The 20,719-nt window shown below is 36.5% G+C and overlaps 8 protein-coding genes across 8 annotated transcripts in view; 4 read left to right on the top strand and 4 right to left on the bottom strand.

Moving 5' to 3' along the window:
- Positions 1-41: 41 nt before the first annotated feature.
- On the top strand, positions 42-671 carry FDP41_009166 (uncharacterized protein; the record flags this gene model as incomplete). Its single annotated transcript, XM_044713097.1, has 2 exons — positions 42-372; positions 553-671. The coding sequence occupies 2 exons, from the start codon at positions 42-44 to the stop codon at positions 669-671; spliced, it is 450 nt and encodes a 149-aa protein (XP_044557275.1).
- Positions 672-1,660: 989 nt separating this feature from the next.
- On the bottom strand, positions 1,661-3,631 carry FDP41_009165 (uncharacterized protein; the record flags this gene model as incomplete). The annotated part of the gene is made up of 2 exons (XM_044713096.1): positions 1,661-2,304; positions 2,395-3,631. 2 exons carry the CDS (start codon positions 3,629-3,631, stop codon positions 1,661-1,663), a joined length of 1,881 nt encoding a protein of 626 aa, XP_044557274.1.
- Positions 3,632-3,829: 198 nt separating this feature from the next.
- Positions 3,830-9,807, bottom strand: FDP41_009164 (uncharacterized protein; the record flags this gene model as incomplete). Its single annotated transcript, XM_044713095.1, has 2 exons — positions 3,830-7,931; positions 7,979-9,807. The coding sequence occupies 2 exons, from the start codon at positions 9,805-9,807 to the stop codon at positions 3,830-3,832; spliced, it is 5,931 nt and encodes a 1,976-aa protein (XP_044557273.1).
- A 543-nt stretch (positions 9,808-10,350) lies between these two features.
- FDP41_009163 (uncharacterized protein) lies at positions 10,351-13,051 on the top strand (the record flags this gene model as incomplete). Its single annotated transcript, XM_044713094.1, has 2 exons — positions 10,351-12,146; positions 12,196-13,051. The coding sequence occupies 2 exons, from the start codon at positions 10,351-10,353 to the stop codon at positions 13,049-13,051; spliced, it is 2,652 nt and encodes an 883-aa protein (XP_044557272.1).
- Positions 13,052-13,372: 321 nt separating this feature from the next.
- Positions 13,373-15,297, top strand: FDP41_009162 (uncharacterized protein; the record flags this gene model as incomplete). Its single annotated transcript, XM_044713093.1, has 3 exons — positions 13,373-14,475; positions 14,580-14,748; positions 14,875-15,297. The coding sequence occupies 3 exons, from the start codon at positions 13,373-13,375 to the stop codon at positions 15,295-15,297; spliced, it is 1,695 nt and encodes a 564-aa protein (XP_044557271.1).
- A 142-nt stretch (positions 15,298-15,439) lies between these two features.
- Positions 15,440-16,918, bottom strand: FDP41_009161 (uncharacterized protein; the record flags this gene model as incomplete). Its single annotated transcript, XM_044713092.1, has 1 exon — positions 15,440-16,918. One exon carries the CDS (start codon positions 16,916-16,918, stop codon positions 15,440-15,442), a length of 1,479 nt encoding a protein of 492 aa, XP_044557270.1.
- Positions 16,919-17,290: 372 nt separating this feature from the next.
- FDP41_009160 (uncharacterized protein) lies at positions 17,291-18,523 on the bottom strand (the record flags this gene model as incomplete). The annotated part of the gene is made up of 1 exon (XM_044713091.1): positions 17,291-18,523. The coding sequence occupies one exon, from the start codon at positions 18,521-18,523 to the stop codon at positions 17,291-17,293; it is 1,233 nt and encodes a 410-aa protein (XP_044557269.1).
- An 812-nt stretch (positions 18,524-19,335) lies between these two features.
- Positions 19,336-20,719, top strand: part of FDP41_009159 (uncharacterized protein) — a gene marked incomplete at both ends in the record, with an annotated part of 1,866 nt that continues 482 nt past the window's right edge. Inside the window, one exon of the mRNA XM_044713089.1 lies at positions 19,336-20,455. Within this exon, the coding sequence (XP_044557268.1) occupies positions 19,336-20,455 (1,120 nt within the window). The remainder of the gene's footprint in view (positions 20,456-20,719) is intronic.

The following is a 20,719-nucleotide window of genomic DNA, read 5'->3' as shown; positions in this document are numbered from 1 at the left end:
CCATTCCTGTATTTTTTTGAAAGCGAAAAAATCAACAAAAAATGTCAGAAGCTTCTAGCAACAACAAACCTTCATCCTTTCAAAATCATCATCAACAATTTAATACCGAGTTAGCTCCAAAAGCCATCGGACCATACTCACAAGCTTGTATATTCAACGAGAGATTGATCTTTGTGAGTGGACAAATTGGATTGGACCCGCACACTGGCCAATTAGTGGCAGTCGATCATTCCGATCAGTTAGAGATGGTAAAGGCTCAAACACATCAAACCTTGAAGAATTTGGGGAATGTTTTGAATGAAGCTGATTCGGGTTTTAGTCATGTTGTAAAGACTACAGTGTTGCTTACAACCATGGATCACTTTGCGGAAGGTAAGCAGCAGTTGTTTGAGAAATCACAATGATTTAAATTCAATTCGTTGTGATTGTTTTGATTGTATATCAATGATGATAATTGAATAACTTGTGCATCTTTGATGGATATCATGAATATTGGTGATGATCATAATGTACCACTCGTGCCATGTTCATCATGGAAATCACTCATGAAAGTGAACAAGATTTATGAACAATACTTTGTTGATAACAAACCTGCACGTGCCTGCTTTGCTGTCAAACAATTACCAAGAAATGCTCTTGTTGAAATTGAAGCAATTGCCTACAAGAAGTAGAAGTGGTTGTTTCACTTTCACAGAATATGTGTATTGAAAAAAGCTCCTCTCCTGGAAATGTGATTAATTTATTATTGAATATACAGTTTGTACGAATTCATGGTCTTGGCAATTTTTTCACATCCTTAATTTACCACCCACTTGAATTCTCTATTGCACATCTTCTCTAAATGAGTGCCAATCAATTTTCAGAGTTGGATCTTTGGATTTATATAATTGTCTTGAATAATTGGTCATGTATGGAGGTTGTAATCCTCTAAATTTATGTTCGTGATAATTATCGTATCTGAATTTATTGGCATTGTAGTTAAAGTGATAAGTTTCCATCATGCCAAACATAAAAAACGAAAAGGTTGACAAGCCAAGTATGAACGGAAGTTTCCACTTGACCAGCAAATCACGGGACATTCCGTGAAAATGCATCTTGTTTGCCATCTTGATGTTGTTTGTGTTGATTGTGCTCTGCAATTTTTTATTTATTGAAAAATTTCCCATTCGCGTGTTTCTTGTGTTAAATGAATTGCATTTCAAGAAAATTTCCAAATATGGTTGGAATAAGAATGAGGTGATAGTGTTGTATTGTTCAAGCTTTCGAATCAACCCAGCGTGGAGAAGTTTTATAGCTTCCAAATTTGGAAATCAAGAAGAAGTCTTACAGATCGATGGATTGCATGATAGGAGCGTGTTCATAACCTTTTATAACCTTTTGAAGATGGAACCATTGTTTTCCATTGTTTTCATTTCATGAAATATTGAGTGAACAAGCGTGTTCGGAGCTGTTGAGGCATGATGAAAATCCTCCTCATACTTCAACATTATGTTTCGATCAGGGCTGAAAATGATATCATTTCACATGGTGCAATACTTGTGAGAACAAATCTAAAATCCATTTGACAATCCTTAAAAGAATATTCTTTGGGTTGTGAGCTCTGTAAGTAAAGAATTTGTCGTCGCAAATGATGCCCTCCCATCTGGCAAGACCCTTTCCCTTACTTGAATGTGGCATGAAAAAACCAAGATTGAGCAGAAAAGTAAAATGCAGCAGCGGCAACGACAATACTGCCTCCCACAAAGAATACTTTTGATAAATGCTGTTGTTGAGCTTTTCTTCTCTTTTCAGCCTCCTCTCGTTCCTTTTCTTCACGAAGTAATCGCTCCTCTTCTTCATCTCTCCAATAATCAGCAACCGATTCATGATAATTCGAAAAATCTTCACATTCACATAAATATGGGAATGGAAATTCATTTGTGAACTCTTCTGGAGAGCACAATTTTCGGTAGTCATGACTCTTCCAAAGATGGAGAGCTCGTTTTACAACTCGCTCAAGCCATTTTGGTGTTATATTCTTTGGAAATCTATTCAAAAGGCCAAATATCACTGTAAATTCAATGTAATTAATGTTATCGTCATCTTCATCAGCTGAAAATGGAAAATCAATTTCAGTTCTTCCGCCTGAAACGGCTGCTAATTTTTGACGAACGGTGGTGGCAGAACCTCCTTCTTTTAAAATTAATAATTCTTCTCTTCTCTCAATAACCACACTTGCAGCAACATACACCACAAAGAATGGATTTCCAACAGCCAAAAATATGTCAAATAATGTTTGAACTAGGAAAAGACTTGGTACCACGGCTATTTTGAAAATGAATTCAAGAACAGAATATTATTTTCAGTGAAATCAGTGTTAAATTCTAGCCCAAAATCCAATCATCAAATACCTACCATTGTCTGAGACAACGCTCGTGCCGTTAGACGAATCCTCGTTTTCTTCTTTCTCTCCACAATCTTGTTCAATAACATGTGCAAACCATGTCAAAATCCAACTCAGCGCATAATGGCCTTGATCCACGCCGCTCTCTCTCAATATTTCGCAAATGTCATGGTGACCACTCTCTTCCAAAATTGTGATTACCATGGCACATTTTTTTATGGCTTGATCTAAATTTGGAGAATGCATAGAATCGTAGAAGTGGTTAGTTGCTAATCGGTAGCAACATCTAAATGTCGTTTCTAAATTGTCCTGAAACGTTAACAGCATAACGGAACAAATTTCATGAAAACCTTGAAAATAGTAAAGTGGAACAATTTCCTCTGCAAAATTTGAATTTTCCGCTTTTTCTTTGAATCGTTTGTACAATTGAAGGATTGAGTTTACGACCAAGCTTAAATTTCTTCTCTTATAACTCAGCTCAAGATTCATTGTTTTTGCTCCTGTGTTTTTAGAGACACCTCCATTCAAACTGCTACTACTGCTGGCATTCGATGTATTCATATAAATGACCTGGTTATTGTATTGACCAAAGAATGGAGCTAAAAATTTGAACATTGACCTCTCCACGTCCTTTTCCACTTGTTCATATTGTTCATGTTGTTTGTCAATTTTCTTAATGATATGAAAAACTGAACTTTTGTCTCTGCATAAATGATCCAAGTCATGTAATAAAAGAGGCCAAATAAATTGTCGAAGCGAGTCTTTCATACATCCGAGACTTGTTTCATGCTCTCCAGACCCGAGAGTGACCGGAGCTGAGAGAATAAGTCTTCTCAATTTATGAAGCAGTTGAGTAAATGATTGTTTGTCCTCATCAAGCTCTCCACATTCATTATTCGGAAATTGATCCTTTTCCGAGTGTGATGAACCTGCAGAGGATATTGTTTCATTACGATTTATCCTTTCTGCTTTCTCAACTAGCCTTCTATAATATTGATGTTGTTGAATCTCTTTAATCATTTGTTCCAATTTAACGGTTTTTGAATTTCTTGAATAATTCCCCGAAGCAATGCTTGAAAATGTTGAAGTGGATAAGGATGATGCTGTTGTTGTTGATGATGACGATGATCCATGAGATGAATCTAAAAACACGGAAGAAGACAAGGTCGTCGTAGGAATCGGAGAGGAAGATAATTTCTCTTCTTCATCGCTGAATGGTTCTCGCTTTGCTTTTGATGATCTTCGCATTTTTTTTTTTTTTTATCACTGTCCATGCGTTTATTTGTTCGAAAATTCAAACGTTATTCATGGTTGTGTGTGCAATTAGTACAGTTAAAGGTGGTTCATGTCATCAAAGTTAGTGTAATTATTGTTGTAAATTTCAATTATTGTTTGTCATCAAGGTTAGTGTAAATTTCAAATATTGTTGTAAATTTCAATTATTATTCATGGTCGTGGGTATTTCATGTATAGTTTAAACTTGTTCAAATCAATGAAATTGGGATTAAAATCGTATTGTTGTTCAAATTCATTCCAGGTGAGTTTCAATTCTTCCATGAAAAAATGATTTCGTTTCATCCACATTTTAGTAATAGATCGATAAGCTTCCTTAGTAAATACTTTGTCCCATTTCTTACCCAATCCAACTTTAGCACCTGTTAGGCTATGGATATCTTGTTTAGTCTTGATGAGGTACAATAATCGTTTGGAGAACTTCTTGTTATTCTTTGCATATATTGAGATATTATATAAATTCCTAAACATTTCTTTTCTTATATCACTATAGTATTTACATTCAAAAATAATGTGTTGCATTGTCTCTCTACTACAGCAAGGACATAGCAAGTTCGTCTTGGATATCTTGTTTAAATTTTCCAAAGTCTTCATCACGTTCACTCTAATTTTAAATATTAGATTTAAGGTTCTGAAACCGATTCCTATTGAGGGGTAAATGTTGGTGAACTTTCTGTTCTTGGGAGGAAGGTTCTTTGGCGTATATGTTCTTTTGTGGAGGCGTTGAAATAGAAGTTTGTACATTGTTTGTCTAGTGTTTTGAGTGTATAATACATTGTTGATAATAATATACCAATTATTGGATGGAATATTAGTAAGAATATTGTTACAATCAGCACCTTTCTTAGCAGCCCTATCTGCTAATTCATTTATGCGGCTATAGATATCTTGTTTACCTGTATGACTATTAACATGCATAATTTTGATCTGATCCTTCATTTTTAAATAATTACGAATTTCTTCAACATAAGGATCTCTAGATTTTCTGAATTGGAAAAGTTGGTCATAAATACTTTTCGCATCTATGACTATTGTTCTAGGAGTGTTGTTATCTAGCAATCTAACAACTGTGTGGAGCGCTTGAACTTCACTGTTGTAGGAAGTTCCTTGTCCTAAGGTGTGACTTGAGATGGAAACATTCTGATCAGTTACAATACCGTATCCAGCAATATTATTGTTACACGATCCGTCAGTACCAATTAGTGTAGCTTTGTTCAAGAGGTTTGACATGGATGTGTTGTTACCAACATATTTGTAGTATTTGCTTTCGTCTTTGATTTTTCCAAAATCCATGCTATTGAGAATGTTGCGAATTTGGGTGACATGATTGGAATGTTTGATGTCATTATGTAATTTCACTTGTAAATTTTTAGGGTCAGGAACCCACATACTTAATCTGTTCCAATCTTTATAGAGCAGGAATTGTCTTAAACCTTTAGGGAATTTTCCATAAGGGATGAGAGTTTTTTCATGCCATTGGTCACTCGAATGCCACAATCTAATATTGGAAGATTTGTTCATGAAAATTATTCTCTTGAGATATTGAGGAATCCATGGGTCTGGTTTATACCAAGTAGGGATTGGATCATTGAGGATGTCAAAACCATGCTCCTGTTTGATTCGTTCACAAAGGAATCTTGTAGAAGATCCAAGACAAATATCATATTGTTCAAGGAACTTTCTGACTTTACACATTAGGTCCGAGTAACTCATTTCTTGAACAGAAATTAATCCAAGTCCACCTTTGTCTTGATGAGTATAAAACCACTCGAGAGCTAATTTTCTCTTGGTTCTTAATCTTTCACATATAAAGTTGCGAAAGAATTTATCAATTTGTTTCTCTAGATGGTCATTAGCAAGAGGAATTAGGTGGTACAGTGCATACGGAACAATGTCTGTGTTGATAATTTTGACAATGTTCTGTATTGGAAAATTCCAGCCAATAGAGTTAGTTCTTCTTTTAACTTCTTCAATAATTGAAGTAGTGTATTTCTTTTGTTCCTCAGTATTATTGGTAATATTATTACCAAGTATAATAATAGAATCATTACTTTTGATCGTACTTCCAGATAATGTCTTGATACTACATTCCTTATCAGAGAAGAGGTTAGTTTTGGAATGATCTAATTCCATGTGATAGCCATGAAGATAGGTTTCAATGTCATGCAAAGAATTTTCAATTTCAGGTAGTTCGTTGGAAAATGAGTTCAAATCATCAATCCATGCGCCTGTACTAATGTTCCAATAATTTGCAACACTAGCACCATTATATGTTATTTCTAAAAATTGTAAGAGAGGCTCAAGCGCAATTTTGAATGCAAGGGGAGAGAAGGTGTCGCCTTGTTTCAATCCATCTTTCACATTGAAACATTCAGATTTACCATTAGGTATAACAAACTTTGTCGTAGATTCACCTAATATTTCCAGAATTCCATCAGCAGTAATTTCATCAATCCCTAAGAATAGCAGTCCATCACGAAGCATAATTCTCGGTAATGAGTCATAAGCTTTTTTGATGTCAACAGCCAAACCATAAAAAGGTTTCTTGTCCTTTTTTGCCCAAGCAATCATATTGTAAATTGAAAGGACTCTGTGAATAGTTTCTCTGCCGTCTTCACCACCAAATTGAGCTAATGATAATCTTCCCTTTAACACTTCCTTCAATCTTTTGGTGATTAATTTAGTAGCTATTTTAAGTCCTGAGTCCATAAGGGCAATAGGTCTATAGTTAGCAGGGTTTGAGTGGTCCTTATTCTTTTTGTGAATTGGGAGAATGCTGACACTTTGCATAGATTCAGGAGTAAATCCAGTTGTAATGATATTTTCAATAATTTGAAAAATTTCCTCCTGTAATTCCTTACACATGTATTTGATAGTTTTTTGTCTTAAACCTAGTTCATTGGGTGCTGTGGATTTCAAATTCTGAATTATCCATTCTTTCTCTTCCGTGGTAATTCTACCGAGTATTTTGTCATTGCAATTATCAATTAATGGATGTTTGTACTTGAAAAACTTGGTAATGTCAATTTGATGATTTCTTCCTCTAAAGTTGAGGTTTTGTTGATATTTGTCCTTGATCACATTGGCAACTTCATTGGGGTCACTAATTTCAGTTCCTTCGATAGATAATTTGTATGGTGGTGATGACGTTTTGTAAATTTTCTTTCTCAGATGTTTAGAGTTGGTTGCATAGTTTTGTTCCCACCATTTCATCTTTCTGTTCAAAGCCTTATCATGGCTCCATTTGATATGGTTCTTGATTTTCTCTTTGACACTTGCAAGACATTTTGGAACCTGTTCTAAAGTTTTACCAATAGTGGTCAAAAGTTTGTCACAAGGATATCCGTGCTCATTTCTATCAAGTATTAACATGAGCTTCTTATATTGCTTATTATATTTGTAGATTTTAGGATCAAGTTTAGGTGGATTGACCTCCACAAATTTGTCGCCTAGTTTATCACAAATGAAAAGCCATTTGTCGTTATCAGATTCTAAATTCTTAACTTGAGATACACATTCTTTGCTAATGGCCAGCACTTCTTTCTTATTTTTGGGATCTTGAAAGTTACGCTTCTTCCGAATTAACAAAGGTGTTCGTTGACATGAGAGGTCAAGTAGAATTTTAACCATTTTGTGATCTGATATGAAGTTGGCATTCAGTACTTCTCCAGATGCAATTGGAAAATCTGTGGATATGTAATCTATTATAGACTTGGATTGTTTGTTAATAGTATAATGAAGGTGCCATGATAAATGAGGGAAAGGATAGTAATTAAGATTTCTCTTGTTAATAAGATCTAGTATGTTTTGATCAGTTCTTCTAGATTCGTTTGAGGAGTGATTCTCGGATAAAATCGCATTGTAATCACCTCCAATAATGATTTTGTAGTTAGGATATTTTTCAATTAGGTTGTCAAGAATATATGTGAATTCACATCTGTCAGCTGGTTGATTTGGAAAGTACGCAGAAATTACTAGAGTATTAATTGAATTGATTTTACATTTCACGCCAATAATTCGCGCGTTATTCTTAATGATCGGATCTAAGATGATTTCTTCAATATCTTTGAAAGTGCTTTTGTTGAGGCAAATAGATACACCACAGGAATCTCTTGGATTGTGATAATATGTAAATGAAGAATAATATATAGAGGGAAAATCTGGACCAATGTAGACGCTTTTAACTTCCTGGAGCATGATTATATCAGGAGTGATTGAGTTGAGGTAGCCTCTTAGGGCTGATAATGGTTCTGCTCTGAGACCATTAATGTTGAGGGTTAGAATAGATAATTCTGGAGCTACTGAAGTGAATCAAGTAGTTTTAGCTTTTTGTGACACTCATCAATTTCCTCTTGATATATCTTCCTCTTGGTATTATCTTTTGTACAACCAGACAGAAATGTTAGAGTAGCAATTCTATTGGTAATCATTAATTCTTCATTATTTGCTCTGATAATATTAGCCATTTCCTTAAATCCCATAGCCAATTTCTGATTCTGTCTTGCCTCAAGTTCTGCAATTCTTTTATCCATAGAAGCTTCAATTCTCTTGATTTCTTTTAGGTGATCTTGTTGCACTTTTTCAAGAGTAAAGGAAACGTCTTTCGCTGCAATTTTAGAAGATCTGCCTAAATTTTGTGAAATTTTGTGAACTGTATCAGGTTTCTTTTCCAGGAAATCTTCTAGCATTGGATAATTGAGAGCAAAATCCAATGTCCATTCATTCATTCCATATGCAGCATGGTTTACCAATCTGATGGCATTAGATAGATTGTTGAGTCTAATCAAACATATTCTCTTCTCTTGATTGATGATAAGTATGGATACAGGTTGGTCATTATTGTATTTTCTGGCAAGAGAGGATTCCGTTTGTATTCTAGCTCTAATCAAATCATTTCTTTCAGGCCATCTACCAATGATGTCAGAGTATTGTACATCCATTGCATAGTTGAATGGTATGTCGATTTTCATAGTGACTGTTTCCTCTGTTCTAGGAATAGTGATATCATATGTTTTTGTCTTACATAGATTATTTCTGGCTTTCATACTTTTGACAGTGATCACTGCTGCCATTTCTTTACCAATTCTAGCTGTAGCAATTTCAACAATGGGTTCACCAGTATCGCTTTCAATAGCATTCCTCCAATCTGCCTTGACTGTAGTTTTCCATAGTTCTCCTATTGGAATATTATGGACACGTATAATTTTGTTGGTGTCGTTTTCACATGATGAAGTGATATTGACTTCTTTAAATTTTGTACGTAATGTTTCAACTGCCTGTTCTACTTGAGCGCAATCTTCAATAGTGACAATTATGGTATTATTGAGCTTAATAATCGGATTGATGGTGACATATTTGCCACTAAGTTTGTCCTTAATTAATTCAATTACCTCATTCTCTTCAAATATTTTGCTATATCTAACAGCAATATATCTGGGAGGAGTGATTTCCTTCACTGCTATGTCATTGATGTTGAATTCTTCATTGTCTTGTTGGACATTACTACTTTTCTTGTTCTCAGATAATAGTTTGTTAATATTCTTCATTCTTTCCTTCCATAACTCCCAAACATGTTTTCTGTCTTTATGGTTTTTAAAAGCCTTTCTTTCTGTGGTGATTTCGTATTTAATGTCATCAGAGAGTATTCTGAGAGTGGCTTTTACAACATGTTGGAAATTTAAGGTCATAGGGTTGTGTGGGCTAGCAATAACAGATACAATTTCTAAAATCTGATCAGTGTCAAGAAGAGTTCTGTTTGTATCTAGTTTAGCATTATTGTGTTTGAGAAAAGTTTTACCAACAATTTCATCAACTGACATGTCTTGTATGTTGAGGTTATTAGTCAGCTCATTATCCAACAATTCAATGTTGTCTTGGTTACTCATGCTCATACTATTAGTTTTAGCGGCCAATTCTTCATCAGCTATTGGATCAATAGTTGGGTACAATCTAGTGTCAACACTAGTAGAGCAATTGTGAGTAGGGTTGAGATTATTTGTCAAATTGGGCTCATTATCTACAGATGAACTAGCAGAAGCAATGTAGTCGCTTAATGATTGAAGTGAGCTAGAGTGCTTGGGTCCATGATTGGATCCATGGTTGGGTCTTGTTTTACCGATCTTGCTGGGCATCCTAATTGAATTATTCTTCTTTTTTTTTAATTTGTATAACGAATCTGATCTTGTTGGTCTGATTAAATACCATTCAGTCAATAGCGCTTTGATCTTAATAACTGCCATCGTAATAGGGTCTTGATTACAGTTTGATCACAACGGTAACAATCTCAGTACTTATAACCGGTGGTAGTTGTACGGTACCAAATCAGTACAGTACTTCGTAGAGAGGGAGAGATAAGTTTTAAATTTAAGTTTAATGATTCGGAGATGGTTCTTTGGGTGGTGATAAAGGGTGCTCAAGGTGAACACCTAGCGGAGGTGTTGTGTTATTTTTTTTTCCTCGAGATGATCTTCGCATTTTTTGTGTATTTTTAACAATATTTATAATTTAAAAATCTTCACCAATTCATCGACCATCTTGTATCCCTGACAGTTCCGCAAGACTAGAACCAATCCTTGAATGGAGTACTCAAGGTTCCTCATTAATGCACCTACATGTAGAGAATTCACAGTCTACTCCAAGATGACACTAGCAACACAAAAAAATTGACTCGAAACATGTGGCCCAACAATCCTTTTCTTCGTGGACTTCTCTTTCTGCTCGTGGCCTTGACCTTCTACATGGTATTGCGAGTTCCGATGGAACGATTGCCCCAAGAGATGATACAAGTTCTTCTCAAGCACTCGCGTGAACGTGGATATGAAAGAATGGAGCGTGTTTTACTCGTGATTCAGAGTATGACCCATGAGATGATGAGGCTAGACAATCATCCCGATGAAATGAAACAACAACCACCACAACCACAACAAACTCCATCATCCATGAATGATTCTCTTCTCATCTCGGAAATCATTCAAAACAACAATACTCAATGCCAACAAGAATTGATCACACACATCATCACGCTCAATTATGCTACGGAATTTTACTCGAGTTTATTGTCCAATTCGGGTTCTCAGAGTGAGCACGAACAAAAGGCTTCTCGCATCGTACAAGACCTCATTACGGAATATGCCAACACCACCACAGACAAGTGCGGTACAAATCATTCCATTCCAATACTTAGTTTGGGAATTCAATTGAACTCGAGGGAAGAATTGATAAGGAAGAGGGAGCTGTGGGACCCGATGAGTGGTGAGCTTATTGAAAAAATTGAAAACCTAATGGAAGAAGAGATGGATTCATCACAACCACAACGAAACAAAACAGACTTGACACGACATTCTTCGTGTGCAAAAACCGTGGTGGAGGTTTTAATAGCAAGAGAGATTTTGCTTTCAATTTCAAAAACTTATGCGATCCCAGGTGTAGAGAAAGGTGTGAACTTTTATTTGAGTTTGAAATTAAGGGCTCATTGCTCTCGAACAAATTCCCTTATCAAAAAGTCGCACAATATTTTGAAAGATTATTCTTCAATAGTGTCAGAGGATATCAAGAATGAATTATACTCTCTATTTAAAGTGAGTGAAAAAGTCGAGATGCTTGCAGTGACACCTCAAGGCAAGAACTTGTTATTGAAACTAAACAATGATCGAATTACAAATAACAAAATAGAGGAACTATTACAGCAAATTACTCACTTGAACATTCAAATCGAACAATTGAAAAATCAAAATGAGAAGCATATTTCGAGCTCACTCGAGACAGAATCAATATTGAAAAATACCATTCGAACGAAGAATGAGGAAATTAGCATTTTGCACAAAAAATTGTTGGAAAAGGATGATAAAATTTCGAATCACAAAGACCAAATCTCAGAGCTAGAGGAGAAAGTACACGCGTTGACTGAAATTGCTGAATCACAAAAAATCACAAAATCTATTCTTGAAAAGAATTTGACACTGCTTGAAGATTATTTGCAAACCTTAAACCAAACTACCACTAGTATTATTGAAAAGAAAGATCAACAAATACAGCAAATTTTACTTGTTAAAACAATGCAAGAAGAAACAATTACAAATTTGCAAAACGATTTAAAACTTGCCGAACAACGAATATCCTCATTACACAATACCCATCAAGAAGAAATGAAAAAACAAGCAGAATTCATAGAAACTCTTCAAAAGGAAATTACTCATCTCAAACACGAGAAATCAGAACAATTCGAGCGAATTGAAACTTTGAAACAAACAACATTACGTGTAATGCTTAACGAAAAGGAAGAAATTCTTAGACAATCAGCACAGCTACAACAAACTGCCCAACACATTGCTCAAATCTCTTCCTACATGGGTCAATTCAATGAGACCATCAACGAAGAGAATGAAAAAATCAAAGGTCAACTCAAAATATTCCTCGATAAGTTGGAAAAGAAACAACAATGCCAGAAAACAACCAACGAATTACGCAAAAAGTTAAATCATATGGAACTGGAACAACGTGAATGTTTTTTCTGCTTTGAGCTTGTGTCGTGAGGACAAGACAAAACTCATTCAGGACAAACAAGTAGAAAAGTTAATCCTTAAAGTGACTTCACTTGAAAAACAAATTGAACTCTTAAGCAATGAAAAACAAGCATTAATTTTGAGAGTTGGAGAATGTTCATCGAATGTCACAGAGTTAGAAAAACTCTTCAAGGAGTGCTCAGACAAATCTGCAACACTCTCCTCCATTGTCATTGAAACCAAACTTGAACATGTCGAAGAACAAAAGAAATGTAAAAACAATGTGGAAGAATTGGAATCTAGATTAAACGAAGTGATGACTGAAATGAACAATATGCAATCGCAGAGTAGCGAAGAAAATTCACACCATATTAAGGAACTATCCGCCCTTAACGATCACCTTCAAGAATGTCAATTGAAAACACAAGGACTCATCACTGAGAATAGTAATTTAACTCTCTCCCTTCAAGAATTGACCCTTTCCGTTCATGAGCTCGAAAAACAAAATCTTGAGCTAGCTTCTGCCCATGTACGAACAATGATTCAAGAGGAAGAATCCATGTCAGAATTACGTTCTGAAAATCACACGAAGAGTATTGATGAGCATTCCAAAGACAGTGTTGAAACTCATTCCTCTCATCAGGAAGAACGACAGCCCACACCACAACCAACAGGGCTCAACATGAACACTCAAGAAGAACTTAACCATGATCTCACAAAACCTCACAAAAAGGAAGAGGAGATACCTTCTTCATCAATCACAAATGAAACACACGAAGAAGAACACGACATGGCTGAAGTTGAGCTCACCCAAACAAACTCCCTCATGTCACCATCATCCTCTCTGGAATCGCCATCTTCAACAAACCCTTAAAGAACTTTCTCAGTTTTGTCTTCTTCTTAGACCAATCAAACGCCAAGTCATAAATGTCATTCATGCTCATTCATTTATGAATCATCTTGATGAACCTCCTACGTCCATCCATTGTGTGATTGAATTTCAGAGTTCAGTCCTCAAAAGGATTTCCAAAAATCAACTCCCGTACTTGATCGCAATAAGGACTTTCCAAATAAATTCACTAGGGCGATTAATGCGACATAAGAAAAAGATCAAAAAAGAATCATTCCGAACTGAGTTGATCCTGGAACAACAAAAAAACAACAACAACAACAAGAGTGTATATCGACCTTTGACATGATGATCCTCCTCCAATCGTCCGATCTTTGGTTGACTCTCCTCACGACGTGCTGCCTTTCTCTTCTCTTGTTTTACGTTCTGAAAACACTTGTCAATCTGAGAAGAAATATTGCCAAAGTTCAAGACATTCCTGGCTATTGGCAACTCCTCAGTGAGGGTTTCATTCGAATTCCTATCCTTTCTCCTTACATTGCACATGGCAACTCGGATGTGATCATTCAACTCTTGAAACAAGAACAACTGAAACAACAACAACACAACAAGGATTCCAATTCATCCAATTCTTCCAATCATCATCATTCGAATCAATTATGTATTCGAGTTTCCACTCCTCATCGTAACAATATTCTCTTTGCCGATAAAGATTCTTGCAAAGAAGTTCTTCTCACCAAATCTTCTTCCTTTGTGAAACCAGTGGAAACATTTTATGAACCTTTTAACATCTTTTCAAAGAAGGCAACGTCTATTTTGACAGCTCCGGATGGACCTGTTTGGAAGAATCATCATGTGGTAGTCTCTCCTTCCTTTACGACAAATAATTTGAGATTGATGTGTCAAGCGGCAATTCGAGCCACAGATGCATTGTTTCACACCAAATGGGAAAAGTTATTAAAGTCTTCGCAAGAGAGCATGATTCATCATCAAACGAGTTTGGGAGAAATTAAGAAAGATGGTTTTGTGTTGGATTTGGAGGATTATTCCGATGTGACTTTGGCAGTGATTGGTGAAGCTGGTTTTGGAATTGATTTTGGAATTTTCTCGGAAACATCCAATGATGGAAAGAAATTCAGAGAGGCATTGACGAATGTGATCAAACATGATTATTATCAACGATTTTTCTTTGGAGAAGGACTTGTTCGAAAGATGTTAGCTCGTTACACTAAAACGGATCAAGCGCTTGAACTGATGAGTGAGCACTTGAATCGATACATTTCTCAGAGACAAGAAGAATTCAAGAAAGATCCAGAAAAACCATTGAATGATCTCTTGTCACAATTAGTGAAAGCAAACATGGAAGAAGAATCAAATCACAAATTGACATTGGATGAGTTGAAGAGTAATGCATATATTTTCGTCATTGCTGGACATGAAACAACGAGGTAAGTGATCACGTGGAAAACACCACGTTGTGGACCAAAATAATAATTCATTTGCATGATATTTAACATTAATTTTATATTTAAATTATGATTGAAAAATTTAGTACAACACTACAATGGCTCATGTATGAATTATCAAAGAATCAAAAAACTCAACAAAAAGCAAGAGAAGAAGCTTTAAGAATTGGTGGACCTGAATTGAGGGCGCCTAATTTCGATGACTATGCCAGCATGGATTATATTCATGCAACCATGATGGAATCTCTTCGATTGGTAAGTTCTCCAAGTTTGGTTCGACGAGTGTACATGATGTGAATTTTGCACTTTGTTTTGACCGCAATGCCATTCGTCACTTACACACTGTTAACATGATTATTCATGCAAAACCTTGTCTTGCAGCATCCTCCTGTGGTTTCCATTGTTAAGGAATGTTGTAAGACCACCACCATTGGCAAGTACAAAATTCCAAAAGGTTCTACCATTTACCTTGATGCCAAAGCTTGTCAAACCTTATCTGCCGATTTTAATAATGACACCTACAAGGGTACAGACTTTGCACCAGAACGATTCCTCGATAAGGACTTTAAACAAAAGGTTATTTCTAGTGTCAGTTGGTTCCCATTCTCTGGAGGAAACAGAAAGTGCATTGGCTATTCATTCAGTCAAATTGAGACGTGCATGATCTTGTGTCGACTTTTACAATTTTATGAATTTACATTGTTGAATGACGAAAGCAAGAAGGAAGATAAGATTGTAGATGTTCCTGGCGTTACTGCAAGACCTTCATCGAATTTGCGAGTGTTGGTTACCAGAAGAAGATGAAAATGTCCAAAGATGATCTCTCTTCGAAATGTAAATAATGTTCATAAAAAATCATTGTGCGGATGCAATGACAATTTTAACTTGAAGGTTCCAATAAATAAAAAGAGAACAACAAAACTGCTGGTGACATTCAATGATTCAATCACAAATCTAATTTCCATATTTTCACAACTCCATCATCCGAACAGGAGGCCAACTCTCCAAAAACATTCCTATTCCACATGCTACAATTAATATCTGCATCATGAGCATTCACAATCTTGGTCAATAAATTCAATTTTTGCTCAGTTCTATTCCACTCAAAGATGGCAATGGTATTGTCTCCACCAGAAGTGGCCACCAATGAAATGGCTTCTCCAGGCCTGTATGGATTCTCATACACGCACCAATCGACATGATATATCGTTCGAGTGTGAACATCAGAAATGGTCTGAATGGCTGTCATATTCATGTCAAGATAATTTCCGACCACATCCTCTCTCCACACAATGATTGATTTATCATCACCTACACTGACCATAAATTGTGGGTAATCCAGAGGAGTAGTTGAGGTCATAGTATTTGTAGTACCACTACTACTACTGGCAGTAGAATATCGAACAGTCGTTTGATTGTTCATTGTAGAACTGGGTACAAATGGTGGTTCAAAAGCAAGAGCCCAAACTGTACTGGTGTGACCTCTCAAAATTCCAACACATTTCCATTCATCTCCTCCAGCTCCACCAGAGTGTGAAAAATCATGGTGACTTGAATGGTCATCATTAAATCCTCCTTCTTTCCAAACACGAATTGTATTATCGTAGGATGCGCTAAACAATAGAGATGGCATGTTTTCTCGAGTTAATGGATGCCAAGCTACAAATTTTACATCCTGTGTATGTCCACTACACACGGAATTGCAGTCAAAATCTGAAAATCCAATCTTATCAATTGCTTCCCAAACCCAAACAGTTTTATCACGACCACAGGTTGCCAACAGTCCACAGTCAGCTCCAAATTCACTCTCTTCATCATCGTCATTCATTTCAGCACTCCAATTAGAGGAAGAAACGTCTTTGAAATTCCATGCCACCGATTTCACTTCATTTTCATGTCCTTCCAAAGTTGAGACACATTTTAATAGTTTTAAAGGACTGAATGAACCATTCTTCTTATCATCATTGTGAGGAGATTGTTTGACAAATTCCTCATCGAGTGCATTCAAATGTGATACGATTTTGTTTTTCAACAAAATCCAAATAGAACTCGTTCCATCAAAACTTGCACAAGCCAAAGCATTTCCATTGGGATGAGACCAATCCACCCGACGGATGGTTCGATTATGTTGATTTTCCAAAACATCCAAACATTTGATCATGGTCTTGTAATTTCCTCCCGAGTTTGATGATGTATTTAAAAGGCTTTGGTGATTCATACCCGGGTATGACGACGACGAAGACAATACATTCGTTGTTATTGTTCCTGTTTCTGCCTCACTCCGTACATAATAAATCCTCACCGTCTTATCCGATGAACACGTGGCCAACACATGTTTATATTGTGGATGAAAAGAAACCGACCAAACACTTTCATCATGATCGCACAGAGAGGCAATAAGTTGAAGTCGCCACAACAAATTCATTTTTTTTGCTTCAAAAGGATGGACTGTTGCCACAACAACTCCGTGTCATGGAGAAAAAACATCATTCAGAGGACTCTGTGTTTTTTCTGGAGGAGGACATTCAATACGATGACTCTTGAGAATGACTACTTGACGACTACTACTACTACTAGTTGTTGTTGTTGTTGTAGCATGTATTGTGTAGAATTGCACAGAATGTGTGTGAATGGAGAAGTGAGGAGGAAAGCATGAATGGAATTCCGTGTTTCAATCGGTGACTTGAAGAATGTACAGTTCAATTCTGGAAATTGAGATTGGCTTCACCAAGTGCTCAAGAAAACTACAACAAGAATCTACCGTGTACAGTATTAATAACCAATTCATAAATTGATTCTACAAACATTTAACCCTTTTAAAAAGAAGTCTCTTACGATTCATCAGGTAGAACAAGTATCCTCCCAAAGCTCCTCCCAAGTGGCCACTCGCACTCACGGATGAATCTCTGTTCGTGTACCAACGATAGCACTCAATGGCAATGACACCATAAAAGAAATTCCTTAATTTAAATTGGATGGGTAAAAAGAAGATGCCTACTGGAATGAAGGGATGTACTTGTGTCACAAACGCTAACAAACCAAATATGGCTCCGCTGGCTCCAATACCAGTGGTATAGTATTCATGGGGTCGATGAAGTGCAGTACTTCCAATCCATTTATCAAGTAAATAAACAGAAGACGCCACTAGACCACAGAAAATATAAGCTGGCCACAATAATCTTCTAGTCATGGGCATCATTTTTCCTAATTGACTCAATGCATACATGTTCATGAATATATGAATTAAATCAATATGTGTAAACATGCTTGTGAACATGGTGTAAATTTTGCCATGTTTGATATTGTCCAATGAAACTCCCAAATTAGCAAGAATGTCTTGTCGTGTGAGGAATAAATTAGCCAAGACAAACACAGCCACATTCAAAGCAATGATTTTTTGAATATTCGTAAATCGGAATCCACTTCCTTCTCCTCCACTTCCATAGCTACTGTATTCGTAATAGGAATATCGATGACCTCCAAATACATTTGAAATCTTTCTTTTCAATTCTTCCCAACTCATCTCAAGTTTATGTGGTATTAGAATCGTTCTTGAATTCTTGAAGAATTTAGATTTGAATAACTGTTTTTTCATGTTCCATAATACATTTGAAGAGGCTTGATAGAGACTACCAATGATTCCTCCGAGAGGATGTTCATAACTAGAATTTAATAAAAGATGATGATGATGATGGTGGTGGCTTGACTCGGGTTGATCAAGGCTTACTCCCTTCATCAAATTCAACGAACTCATCATCCTATTGGATTTTGATTGATAAATCATCTTCTTCCTATCATGATGATAAAGATCATTCATCCGAGAGAAGAATGAAAATTGATGATTAATTCCAAAATCCAACAACCGACGACGGTCCATCATCGGTGGATCAGCAATCGTTCTCATCACCACCACTTTCAACATGGATGGAGTGTTAGTGGTGCTTGTTGTTGTGCCATGAAAAAGAATTCCTCCTCTTCTCGAAAAGCTGATACCACTAAATGAAGAAGAAGAAGAAACGAGTTTCAACATTTTTTGTAAGCAATTCCTCAATTTCGAATAAATTCTTAATGATGATGAAAGGCCTTTCATCGAACAAATTGAACCGATGACTTGTCGGTGGCATTAGACCCTCAGTTCTATTGAAATTTCCTCTCTTTATTTTGATTTATTATTATTCACGTATTTATTTAGAATGGACTTGTCTCTCTTTAGAAGTTTCTTCCCATATGAACGTTATATAACTGACACCTGTCAGAATGCAAATTTACTAACGAGAAGAAGAAGAGATATGAGAATTTGATCTTGGAAATCATTGCCATAATGCTGGTCCTCACTCTCAATTGATCTGACAGTTCTTGTAGAATGTTCACGATTATGAATGCGAATACACAAATTGCGAAAGTGTTTTACTTCTTCTTCTTCATGATCTCATTGTGAGAATTTGACCATCTCATACCTTCTCCAACATCAAAAAAAAGAAATCAACGACCAGACCCCCTAGACGACGGTTGTTACAACCCAACTTTTCATTGAGTGAGTGATCAATTCATTCTCCCGACAAGCATTTCACGAATTGGAGGTCAGATCAGATTGGTGCAAGATAAGAATCAGCAAAACGTTTCGTTGCTTTTATCCGTGTTTTGGTCTCAAACAATAGCGCTGTGTGAAATAGCCATTCTCAAAGATCCTTCCACTTGACACTCTGACAAGACCTGTCACTAATCACGATTGTGTTTGCGCTGTCAACAAGCAAGCTTACAAAAAGAAGATTCCACATCTCTTTCACAAGATCAAAATAACAACAACAACATTTTGCTTCTTCCAATCGATCACAACATTCCATGTCACCTCCCTCTGAAATTCATCAATCCTCATCCATCGAATTACAAGAAGCAAATCACACCTCTGCCATCCATTCACCACAACAATCACTACCCTCACAACCATCATCACCACAACCACAACAACAACCATCTTCCACTTCTCCTCCTCGACAACATGATCATTCCATTCCATCGGCGAAAAACATCTCCGTTTTCTCCTCTCCGCTCCGAATTCGGACTTGCTTTGGTGTGGTGGAATTGTCATGGATGCGCCTTCTTTCCTTACTCTCTCTCGTGGTGAATGTGGTGGCATTTATCATCTTGTTGGCACTTATTATTTGGAGTTACGCTGCATTTCAAGATTTGGATACTTCCACCATTGAATATACTGTGATGGCAAGATTGTATCGAGAACGATTGTCCTATAGTTCGAAAACAGCTGCTCTCTATTCGGCATGCTTGGCCTCGTTGAATGTTTCGGTCGTGACACCTCCGACATCGGGAACCACATCGGGATCCGGAACCGGAACCGGAACCGGGCCTTGCCGAAAGAGATGTAGGGGTAGATCAACCGCAGAACAACTCGGAATCCAAGCCACGAATACTTCTCAACTTTCGACAACACAGGCGGCCAATTACGACTTGTACGTCTCTCAAGAGGCCTACACCTTTTACAACACCACTCTCCTCTACAATCAAACCATTTCGAAATTACTTTCGGACTTGAGTGATCACGAAATTCAAGCGCTTAATTTAACTCGACTCGATTCGATCGATTCCTCCATTCAGTTCGAAGCTCAAGCGGTCAATCTTGCACTCAAACACAACGGAACGCAAGCCCTCAAAGTTCTATTTTCAGATCCGACCTATCAGACCAAACAAGCTCAATTTTTACAACAAGTGTTGGACCCAGTTGCGTTTTATGTGAGTGACAAACAAAATTCGATTGCATTTGTGTTAAAAGTTCAGACCGTGGTGAGTTTGGTGGTGATTTTGGCAGCTGTGAGTATTGTGATTCCAGTGGTGATTGCAACGTTGGTGTGTGCTTTGAATCGAGATGCCATTCAACTTGAGAGATTGAGAAAGGCGAATGCGTTGATGGCTATTGATACCATGAGGGATCCTCAATTGAGAAAGTGTAAGTACAATTTAGTGAATGTCAAATGTGTCGAAATTTACAAAATGTGAAATGCATTTCATGTGGTTCGAATCATGGCAAAATATTGAATGTATTTCATATATGATCCTATGATCATTCTCGTGAATGATTGGTGTGATCACACTTTCCAAATGTTTCAATTTTTTTTAATATTATTTTTATTTCACAGTATTTAAGGCACATTGTGAAAAAGAATTTTCTGTTGAAAACTTTTTAGTATTGGAAAAGATTGGTCAATACAAG

Source organism: Naegleria fowleri (assembly GCF_008403515.1).
Source record: "Naegleria fowleri strain ATCC 30894 chromosome Unknown tig67, whole genome shotgun sequence".
Classification (NCBI taxonomy): domain Eukaryota; phylum Heterolobosea; class Eutetramitea; order Acrasida; family Naegleriidae; genus Naegleria; species Naegleria fowleri.
This window is presented reverse-complemented; position numbering and strand designations above follow the sequence as displayed.